The 12,092-nt window shown below is 41.7% G+C and overlaps 1 protein-coding gene across 1 annotated transcript; it reads right to left on the bottom strand.

The window, feature by feature from the left end:
• Positions 1–24: 24 nt before the first annotated feature.
• Positions 25–11,815, bottom strand: rnf144b (ring finger protein 144B). The gene is made up of 8 exons (XM_046400238.1): positions 11,461–11,815; positions 8,581–8,856; positions 7,050–7,154; positions 6,232–6,292; positions 5,109–5,322; positions 3,461–3,605; positions 3,234–3,323; positions 25–1,124 (listed from the first exon to the last, which is right to left on the bottom strand). Exons 2-8 carry the CDS (start codon positions 8,755–8,757, stop codon positions 963–965), a joined length of 954 nt encoding a protein of 317 aa, XP_046256194.1. The 5' UTR covers positions 8,758–8,856; positions 11,461–11,815; the 3' UTR covers positions 25–962.
• Positions 11,816–12,092: the final 277 nt, after the last annotated feature.

Below are 12,092 nucleotides of genomic sequence, written 5' to 3'. Positions count from 1 at the left end.
CAGTGAAAAGAAAAAATAACCCAGTACCATCTGATGCATATTTATTTCATTTCATTTACAGTGGTGCTTTTATAAAATATCTGATGCAGAAACATCAACAAAAACACAGAAATGATGACAGGATACGATACACACATATAACCCATACAAATGAACACACTTTAAAAAAGTACACATTATCCTTCAGAGCCTTTGGTCTAGAACGTAAGCCAGGTGAAAACAACAAACATTAGCAGAAGAAAAGTTTTCTGTGCACCACTGAAGCCCTATCATGTTTCATATCAGTACAGAATACACAGTGCACACCAGATGCTGTTTGCCTTCTGCCATCGTGAAAGAATGTTTTGCATTGTTTTAGGGATTTACAACCCTGTAAAACCCTGACTGTTGTCCATTTTCATAATGCTAACATTTTTGCATAAGATAAGACAGAATGGAAGGCAAATCAAATAAAACCAAGCACCAGGCACTGTAGAGTGAGGCACTTGAGCACCTAACACCTCTGGTTTGGCATCATGATGTTTGGCACATGAGAGTGGGATTGTATTTTGAATAGTGTGAGAGTGTGTGTGTGTGTGTGTGCGTGTGTGTGAGAGAGAGAGAGAGGTGGCGATAACAGAACCACTGCTCTCTCCGTGCTACCTGTTGTGCATTTGGAAACAACTACCATAGGTGAGTTACTTACATTCATTCTCCTCATATTTACACCTTCACCATATAAACTACACACTCTTGTCATTCAAGAGTGAATTTTGAGTAGCTCCTTCACAGAGCTTTAAGAGAAAGTCTGCAGTTGCTGATTCCGCCAACATTACTCAACCAGTCAAGGCTTCCAGTCTGTCGAGTCATGAAAGCATGCTCCACTGCTCCACAACTTTATTTTCTTCCACCACGTATCACTTGCACTCCTTGGGTGTCATGAGGTTAGTGGAGTGATCCCAAACTGGGTTGATGAGAAGCTGCTACGATGTGGAGGAGTCTGGGTTGCTGAGGTCCTTCTTCCTCTTTTTCTTCTTCCTGCCGCAGGGCTTGCAGATGCAGCACAGGATGCACGGCGAGGCCAGCAAGAGAAGCGGAGAGGTCACCAGAACGATGATGCTGACCCCCACCAGGATACCCACCACCTGAAGGACAACACAACAGCTTAAAAGCTGCACTAATTATTATTAACAACGGTTCAAATGATTATGTGTGGCATGAAATCAGATTGACAGAAGCACAACTCAAAATGATGCTAATGCTGCTCTGTGCCTGCAGGATGAGTGAATAGGATGGGTCATCAGCCACACCAACCTTGTCAGGTGACGATATGTCAGTGTTGTGTTTACGGCTTGTTTCACTGCCCCCAAGTGGTAAAAAAATCAATTATTGCTGCTTTACTTGGCTAACTACTATCATAACAAACAAGTGACAAGTCCACCAGTGGTGTAGTGGTACACGCCTGCACCAGCACTTCATTTTGACATGTGTTGTTGAGCAGACAGGCAGACCCCACCAGCCTCTACACAGCATTCTATAACATGTAAGACTGTAAAATGTATGTTTAGTAATGTTGAAATACTTAATGGTATTGGGATATGTTGCTTTTGGCATAAAAGAAGTAAATAGAACTAAATCCTCCAGCTGAAACCAACAACAGAAGGTGGGAATGAAACACTGATGGAAATATCACACTCAAACAACACACTGCTTATGACTGGACACTAATGTGATTATGGGTAATGTCTGCACAATGTCTGCTTAGACCAAGATATTACCAATCATTTGTCAAACAAAAAAACAAGGTTTTTGAAGTTGGGTATGGAAGAACTTGACTTGACCAGACCAACAAGCCCACCCAGCACCTGTGGGATTAACTGGAATGCTTCCTGTGAGCTGAGCCTTTTCACCCCACATCAGCGTCTGATCTCACTAATACTGTTGTACAAAGTACCCAAAAGTCATGCTTGAGTAAAAGTTAAGATATCATGCTAAAATATTACTTTGGTAATGTAATGTTCTTATGTATTTACTTTGGCTGTGATGCAGCACGTAATCTGCAGAGTAACTTGTAACTTGTATCACATAACTGTAGGGTAGTAAAAAGTATAAAAAGTATTTAAATCCAAAATGTAGTGGAGTGGAAAAGAAGCAGAAAAAGAAAATACTCCACTAAAGTACAAGTAGCTCAAATTTGTATTTAAGTACTTAGTTAAATTTCGTCACTGCTTTTGGAAGCATTTTAAAGTAGGGAAGTTGAGATATTCAAAAATCACAAATGTCCATGTATTTTTGGCCATCTAGTGTATCAGTGCAGTGTCAAAATTTGTAAAATGTGGAATACAAAATGTTGTCAACAACAAATGTACTGTCACACCAGCAGCTAAGGAAGAGTTATTACAGTTATATAATTGACAGAGGGATTTGTAACAAAAAGAACATAAAACTTATAGGACCAGTTAGGCAAGGGGCGTAACCAAGTCTGTCATGAGTTGTTTTGCAAGGAACAACCACACTGTTGTACTTTGACTTTCCAGACACAATGTAGACACACCAAAACGCAATCAGGAGGCTCACTGCAGACCTGATACTAATCATGTGACAATGCCAGCAGAGCAGGGGAAGTAGAAAGAAAGTAGGTTTGGCGGCCAGTTGTAATTGTTTTGTGGAATGGACGACGTCATTACAGGGTAGGAATTTGAGATTAGTGCTGGGATTAGTTCAGCTTAATGTGTGATAAAGGATTGTTTGGGCACAGTGGTGGAAAATAACAACGGGCAAACACAGACTTTATTTGTCTTAAAAGGGAAATTCAGCAATAAATATAGCAGCTGACAGGGAGAACAGAGAGGTGACAAATGTTTTTTAAGTCTGCTGGTGAAGGACAGACGAGTTGAACACTGTTTTCAGCCTCTGTTTAAATTTTCAATCAAATGAATCATGCCATTTTGGAAGTTATACTGTCTGTATACTGCCTGTGTGGGGTCCTGTCCTGACCTTGGAGTTTATTACAACATGACTAACCGACCTGACAGCCAGGCAGTGCAGCTGAGATGAAGTCTAAAATCATTAACATCTACTCCCAGGAGTGCGATAAGACAGTTTTACTAAAATTAAATCCATGCATGAAATAGCCCACCACTCACAGATGTGTGGATCTACAGGCTAATTCATTCAGACGATGACGCCGTCACCCACAACACTGACATTAACACTGTGTGCTCTGTGCACTGCTGCCTGCCAAGTGGCCTCACCTGCGTTCTGTTCCACATAACCGAAGCCCTGGAGTGCCCCAGCTTGTTTCTGCATGGCCCCTTGTCATAATGCCTCAGGAAAATATCACCCTGCAATTAACAAAATTACAAAAGATATGTCAAGACATGAAATCTACCATATTCAAACATGGCAAAGCAGTACAGATATTCTGCAGCTTGTGATAAAAACCATGACCACCACAAGTTGGGTGGCAGGGAAGACTCACATCCAGATTCTGCAGACAGTACCAACAGAAAGTGTGTTTGCAGCTCTTGCACAGCATCTGTGCACAACCCTGGTTCCTCTCAATGTAGATACCACACATAGGACACTGCTTGATGGGCATGTCAGGGTCGCTGTCAGAGCGGGCCCTGTGCATCGAGAGAAAGACAGGAGGACAGATATCAAGTTTGCAGTTAACGGGGACATACTGTAGGACGCCACGCAGGCCTCAGGAGTCACCAGGCAGGGCTTGAAGTCTTTGTTTAGCAGCAGAGTTAAGGGTCAGTGCTAACTTTGAACCAGGTTAATTATTTTGGGATTTAAAAATATGAGGGAAGCATTCTGCAAGTACAATATAGGGCTGTAGCTCCCACTGAAGTCGTGTTTGGGGGTTTCAAACATCCAAAAAGTTCAAAGTCTACAATTTAAACAAATTACAGCCTGTTAGATTTACACTATTACAGTAGATTTGAATGCAGTTTTGGAAATATCTCACTCTATAGCTAGCATCTCTGCTAGCTGCTAACTTCACCTGTCTGGAATTTGGTGCTGGGTAGGTGGCCTGCTTTGCGTTTATAGGAACTGTTAAGGGTGGAAAATATGACGAGAGAAGTGAGACTGAACCAAAACAGAAAAGTTGTGGGCCACAAAATCAACACAGTAAACTCCTGAGGGGAACTGCAGAGTCGAGTGATCATTTTCGTTGGGTTTGTCACCACAAGCAACTCCTTTCTAAGTATATGTACTCTTTCACTGTTAACTTAAAAACAACAGTCCACATTAAGCAGCAGTCCACTAAATTACTGATTGCAGTATGATTATCAAGCTAGTGGAGAGAAGACTTTGAAACAGCAATTAAATCATAATGAGAGGAGATAAAATGTATTCAGTTTAGTGGAAAACTTCAAAACACAGTATTTCTAAAATACTGGCAACAGTCCTGGTACAACAAGTTTGTGTTTGATGACGGATGACTGCAGGCTGAGGCAAATGTTTGCTCCCAGGAGCTAAAACTCAAAGTTGACCCTCCTTATAACTGCTCGATCCTCCACAGCACACTGCAGAGACCAACACTTCACTGCAGTGCACAGGCTCCTACTGTACAGTGAACTGACTGGCTCGGTGCCCACCCTGGTCCTCCCCCTCCCTTTGGCTCAGAGACAATGGAATTCCAATATAAGTCAGTGACAGCCCAGTGACATCAGTCAGCCTGGCAGAGACACAGCTTGGAGCAGTATAGTAATGCAGCTGTACAGCAGGGACAACACAGAAGGCACTGCTGAGGACTACTGAGCTATTAATCCTGGAATAATGTTTGTATTCAACTTGGGGTTTCTGCTGGGAGATATATCCTGTCAAATACCCTGCCACAACACCTGACATGACATGTCTTTTCATACTAAATGGAAGTATGGAATTATAAATAAAATAATGGAATTGATAGTGTATGGACAGTTGAAGATAAAACACACAACATGTTTATAGTTTAAATTGAATAGCGAATAAAATCCAGTAATGCTATAATGATTCAGTTACCAGTTTGTTTACAGCAGTAACAGATGTTCTAACACACTCATCCAGCTTTCAGCACAGTGTTGCTTTCAAAGTGCAGCTCAGACTCTGTAGCTGCAGGCAGTGGGTGGCTGACTGACCTGTTTTCATGAGAGGGTGAGGGTGACATCATGGTCTGGCGCTCAGGGCAGGTATGGCTGTCCTGCCAGGGCTCTCTGCACCCGGAGCAGAAGACTGTGTGACAGGTCGGGCATGGCACAGCGGTGGGCTGGCCCTCGGTGCTCGGCTGCAGGCTGCACACCGCCTGGCATTCGAGCACCGGGCACCAGGCTTTACTGGGGTCCAACTTCACTCCTGCAGAAAGACAGACATCAAGTAGCTGAGATATTACAGACACATAAATGGTATATGTGCTGCTATTTACTATACCCAAGTAATACTATCAGTACTATCTGTAGCAATATTATCAGTCATATGACTAATGTGACATGGAGGAAGCTCAAAGAAATTTGCTCTTTTGATCCTACATGCTTCAGAACAATCAGAATTAGTGCTGAAGCAATTAGTCAATTACTGAAGTGCTTACTAAAAGTACATTTCTTTTCACAACCAAAACTAAAATTGGAGCATTCGTGATATGACTCCGATCCCATTGAACATACTTTCATTGTGAGTCATAACAGCAGGCAAACAATGTGACAAAACAGCCTGTACTTTTCACTACGTTGTAAGTGCAATGATTTATGGCCGGAGAGTAAACAATAACTATTATTGGCTTTGCAGTGTATCGTTACTGTGTAAATGGAAAAGACCAATATAGCAACAAAGCAAACTAATCTCAGTTTACAGTTTTTGATTGTCAACAGAAACCTATTTCCACAGTTATTCTCTTCATGCTCCCAGGTCTCCAGTGCCATACAGATACACAGCTTGCCTCCACAAACATTATGGTGCAATCGGTTATACGTAGACCGCACAATCTATTTGCACTGAAAAGCTCATTATTTGCAATTTAGCTAAATAGTAACATTGATCTCTTGAGGCATTTGTTACTGAATTTCTTGCTGGTTGTGTCTGGTATAACTGAAGGTATTAAAGCTACAGTTTGCTCCAGGGTAAGACTGGACCAGAGTAGATGAGAAAAGGTATGTGAAGCTCAGCACTCCATGGAGCTGCTTAGCCTAATGCCACCAGCTGAAGTGCGATCTGAAATAGCCCACTGCCTGTCACCAGCCATCAGCATGCTAATGCAACAGCACCTACCTCTCTCAAACTTCAGACGTTGATACAGCTCCACCTGGTCTTCTGGGGCCAAGCTAGCAATCTCCAATCACACAACACAGAGAGGGGCTTTAGTCATCTTTTATTATTTATGAACTTTAACGTATAAATGCAAAAATAAATGTTGGTCAAGTTTAAAATGAGGCAGCCGCTAAGACACTGATACTTGAAAGACCATCCAGGATCAACTGGTCACCTAGCAAATGCAATTCGCATTAAAGCTCTGCTCTGCTAATACAGGCCTTATTGCAGTTGCATTCAGACAAACATCCCAAATGGGGAACTGAGGATTAGAATTTCCATTTGTTTATGAGTTAGCAGCGTAACCTTCTCCTCTGACGTGTTTACTGTGTGTCACAGCTCATGGAGTTTCACTTTCTGTCTGCCCACTCCAATTACCCTGTTTGACTCTTCACAGTTGAAAAAACGCAGTCAAATCAAAGAATTTCCTCAGACATATCATTCACGATGGATACACAGCATTTTCACAACTACTTCTTAGTTAATCCAGGTTATGCAATTTGAAAACCACAAGGATGAAAAACCAACTTTTGATTTCTTTTGAAGTTTACTTGCAATATCCTGGACTGTAAAAAAAAAAAAAAAAAACCCAAAAAAACAGATTTGGCCAGTAACTTAGAAATTCAAGGAATCGTCCCCCTAATAAATTATATATATATATAAAAATAGTGTTTTATATATTTATTTATTTATATTTGTATTTTATGGCCTCTGAAGCCTCTTTGCTTTTTTTGGGTTCACTCATGACCTACATATCACTGGTTTTAAACAGGGCATACCTCAGAGTCCAGCAACACTCCAGTCTTTGAACAGGCCATATCTGGGCAGGTGATGGGTGCCCCCCCACCCTCCTTGATAGCCAGCTGAACATATTGCTGCATACACTAAAAAGGAGGGGAAAAACACAGCACAATGAGTCCTGATATTGAATGGAACTGGGAGAATTGTACAATAATGCCATGACAGATGTCATGCCAAATATCCTGTATAACATAATACGTACTATGTTTACTGTCCAGACATAACACACAACACATCAAAACAAGACTGGACAAAAACAGTATAAATGCAAAGAAAGCAGAGAGAAAAGAGCTCTTATGCAAACAGGGCAAACTAAAAGCCACATAAACATGAGGACTTATCAGCATGCACACGTCAAAAGTCATATGTTTCCTCAGTAATGAAATATGGAAGCATAGGAGGAACTATGTAAACATTGCGCAAAGGCAGATAGTTTTGAGGAACAGAAAAGAGAACCATTTATATGTCACTTTTCTGTGGAAAGACAAATTTATGGTAGAAGCCTGGCACATGTTTCCAGGATCATTTTTACCAACTTGTGCTTATCATGGGCTCCCTCATAAAGTACTATATACTATTCATTCAAAAACTGAGCTGGAATGAAAAAAAAACACAAGCAATAGTCTGTGCTCTTGAACCAGACAGGAGGAGATACTTCAGGTTTATAAAATGAAGTCCAACTGATAAGCTGGGTTTACTGTATTTATTTCCCTCCTTCATCCCTCGTGACACTGTGTATGTGTGTGTGTTTTATCTGTGCGACCTTGTGCGTGCAACACTGACAACTTAGCTAGCTTGGACAGAGATTAACACCTGCCGTTATCTAGCAACCTCTGTGTGTCAGGACATAACACCGACATCTCAGTTTCAATAGGCCGGGCAGGCACGTATTAAAACAAGAACAGGGCAGCAGTAGACCACTGAACCTCTGTTATAAATAATACAGATTTGTATTTTAGTGGCAGCACTTCTTCTCTCATAAAAGGACTGAAAACACTTCCAGGAAATGTTCCAACTGCTTTGATAAATTGCAAAAATTTTGATGGACAAAGAAAGTAAATATGAGACAAGGTCAATTCTATGTTGAAACCACTTCACTGCTTAAGATGTAATATGCAAGATTTCCCCTTAAGGGAGGTATTTTAGGATACAAAAGCAGGAAGTGGTGCTGCAATAAAAAGAAAACTCTCATTCCAGGTGATTCAAACGTTGGAGATTTGCCTAAATTACCCACAGAAAAGTTTGTTGTTGGATCACTTTTGTGAAATATTCACTGCCTACAGAAAGTGACTCAAAACATGAAGGTTATGAGTAGGGGATAAGCATATTTGCACTTTCTAGGCAATCTAAATACTAAAAAAAAAATACAAAATACAGCCTGGCAGCACCCTACTCTATTTCAGTACCAAAGCTTCCATAGCAGCTAATGTGTCCTGTTGCAGTTTCTTTCAGTAAGCCTGAACGGCTCAAAAGCACCTGCATAAATTGGTTAAGTTGTCTTTCTCTTACCATTGTGCAGAAAACACAGTTGCAGCTCCGCAGCTCCCTGGCAGCTGCAGATGGCTGCTCGCTGAGACACAGCTTGCAGAAGACCTTGGGCCCCGGTTGGGACTTAGCACCAGCCTCAAGGATCCCTGGTGCCAAATCCCCGGCTTCCCGGCTCTGGGTGGGACTCCTGCTGGCCATGGTAGAGGAAGACACGCGGGGAGGGAAGGATGGAAGAATCAGGCTACTCTTAGCCGTTTTGCTGGGGACTTTGTGGCGCTACAGCCTCCTTCCATGTTCCTGAAATCAGAAACTGCATCAATCTATTTGCCGCTCCAGTGTAGGTGTAACATTTTCCTTCCTCTTTGTTACAATTCAAATAACCATTGCCAGACCTTCGGACAATACTGCACCCTGTTTCATTATACTTGTCATCTCTTCTGGTAACTGGTGTACCAACTGTGATGACTTCACCTCTACCAAAAGCAACACCCTGTCATTGTCTTGTTACCTGGGAGATGAATTAGTCACTGTTTGAAGCTATGTGGTGCATCAGGTAAAATATAATTATGTGTAATTACTGCAGTATTATCGGTTTATCATCATTTCTGTTATTTCTTCATAAATGGCTGTCATTTTCAAGGCCAAAGTCCAAGGTCTGTGTTTACGGAGCCAACCGTTATTGACCAGCTACTCTTTCTTTCTGAAGGGAAGAACTGATTGTCAATCGCTTTTAGATACGTGGTAAATACAGACTCGTGTCGCTAGCTACTAGGAAGCTATTTCGTTGGCAATGAGGAAAATTACGGGGAGTAAAAAGAAGAAAAACTCATTCAAATAAAATAAACGTATTCTTTAATGAGATGAAAGGGTGACTAGGGACAGCACGGCCAGGCTACATATTTGGTTACAAGCCAAGTCAAGCAGTTTTATTTGTTGATGTTAACCATTTCTAATGTTTGCCATATTCTCCATCTTAGTTTAGGATGTCAACGGCCAACATTTGCCAGTTAGCACTAGAGACAGTTGAGGTTACATGAAAAGTCAGAGGATCACTGGAGTTATTGTAGTTTATCCTGGGGAGAATTTGTTAACCAAATGTCATAGCAATCTCTTCAGGTGTAAAGAAATTTCACAGCACAAACAGCCTATAGGCCTGCCTCATGGTGGCGCTAGAGGAACAAGCAACCAGCATGGTTAAAAAATACTAAAGAGCCGTATTACACAAAAAAAGTTGTTTAACAAAACTTCAAGAATAAATGTAATCAGTAACTTCCACCTTTGTTTATCAGACATCGTGCACCAGTTGGACATTTTGGAACATCAGGACAGAAGTGGATAATAAAGGCCTAATCTGGTGTTAAAGGGAACCAAAGTCTCCAAACCCAAAAATCATCCCTTTGGTTCTGTCCAATCCCAAAAAGCATGAGTAATAACCCCATAATCTGGGATTTATGATTAATCCTGTAGATAACAGTGGTTGGACACAGGACACGGTCACACAGGAAACGGTGGTGTTAAAAACACACTGCAGCCTGAGTGACTATTGAAATCACACATTATCCCACACACAATGTTCTCTATTTCAACAACCTGTTAAAGTTTCCTGGAAACTCTGTAGTAGCTCATTCAATACAGCCTCCACCATCATCAGTGTCCTAAATCTCTTTTATTATGTGCTATCGATCACATGCAGATCACTGATAGTGTAGCTGCGTACGCTGGTATTTCTGCACTGTCACGGTGTGTCCTCCTGCACTGCTTTTAGACAGGCAATCTGAGCTACCTGCAGTCATCATCCCACAATGCTGTCAGCCTGTCCTGCCCAAGCATAAGCTACCCCAAGGTCTCAGAGGGAAAATAACAGCTCATCAGCCACCTTTGCTGTATGAAAACTCCAGTACTAACAAAAGTGTAAAAAGGCCTTTAATTCCAGAACAACTTCAAAGTTTAGACGAACGCGAGATCACTTGGCTAACAATCTGTCGATAGACAGGACTGGAGGAAGTGTTGTCTTTCCACCTTTGTTGATATGATGCAGTTTGAATGGAAATGACCTGTATCCTGTATGCATCCATCCATCCATATGTGAATGCTGAGAAGCTAAAGTTAAAGCTGAGAGGTCCACATTCAAACTTGAATCTCCACTGTTAGAGCTATTCATTAATCAAAATGTCCTTGTGTGCTAACAGCTCCTTTCAGGTGTGGAGCAGGCCATTCCGTGATTAGCAGCTCTCATGGATCAAGGTCTAGATGGCAGTGAACCAAAGCATCGCTATTGACCAGAGAGGCAGAAACAGAAAACCAGATCTGCCCGGAGAAAAGCTGCTTCTGCTGCTGCTACTTTCACACAGACTGCCACTGTGTTGGGAAGGAGGCAGCTGGGGCTGTGTGCTCGGAGAGTGTGTAGCAGAATTTATATGGCATCATTTATACTGCTGCAATCACTGCCTGTCTGTCTCTCTGGGTTTCTGACCCAGTAACATGAGTGTCTTTGGGAGAGAGTCTAAACCAAGATCACACAAAGTTGAAACAGGAAGATAGAAAATGTTGGGGTGGCAAAATTCAAACCTAATGAAACCAATCATCTAATGTACATCCGTTTAACCAGAATCAGTGAATTCCTCAAAATCTAATATTCTAAAAAGACTCATAGTTTGTTGTAATACATGCAGATTTTTCTACAATTTCCCAGAGGTGAGTATGCTATAATAAAACCCCAGTGTAACAGCTACTCTGTTACATGTAAGCAGACGACACATGAAATCTGACACATCTGCATCACCCTCAAGGTTGTACTCTCAGATAGGTCAAAACTGATATTCTGGCGCATTCATTTTGGTAATGGATGGTCTATGTGATGGAGACAAAAGGCAGACAAGCAGAGGAGACAGTGGGACCTACCTTGCTTGTGGACCACTGGGTGTAGGAGCTGCCTGGGTCCAGATCCACAGCCGCAGTGCTCTTACTGTGACACATGTGTTGATACAGTCTACTGTTCTTCTGTTCCTCTGCTGTCAACGCCTAATTCCACTTCTGTCGCTAGAACACCGCCTTTCTCACACTCGTACCGCGCTTAAAGAAAAACTATAAACATGTTCAAACGTCCTGCTCGCTCGTGTCCTGTCTGGCCTGTATGTGTGTGTATTTGTGCGTGTTAGTGTCTATCCGTTCTGCTCCTGCGTTTTGTTTCCATCCAGGAAGCTGTGCCTGCTCTGCTGATCCCTACTCTAGACTGGTCCTACCGGTTATTTCACTATATCCATGGTGCTTTCAGTGCGGTCGGGAAAATGGAAGTCACTCAATGAGCTGATCAGAAATGAGTGGTAGATAGGCTATACACTAGGCTATATAGAACCTCAAAAGTGTCTGTATTAAAAAGTGAATAATATAACTTGTACAGTGCAACAATGAATATTTCAGTCACTTAAATAGGTCATAAAAAAGGAAAAAGCTCTTTACTACTTTTACCAACTGATTGCTAAAGAAGAGGTAGGCTACAAGCAGTTCTAATTATGTAACTAACAATATTATAT

The sequence above is a fragment of the Scatophagus argus genome, chromosome 9, assembly GCF_020382885.2.
Source record: "Scatophagus argus isolate fScaArg1 chromosome 9, fScaArg1.pri, whole genome shotgun sequence".
NCBI lineage: Eukaryota > Metazoa > Chordata > Actinopteri > Scatophagidae > Scatophagus > Scatophagus argus.
The sequence above is the reverse complement of the archived record's forward strand: the minus strand, read 5'-3'. Positions and strand labels throughout refer to the sequence as shown.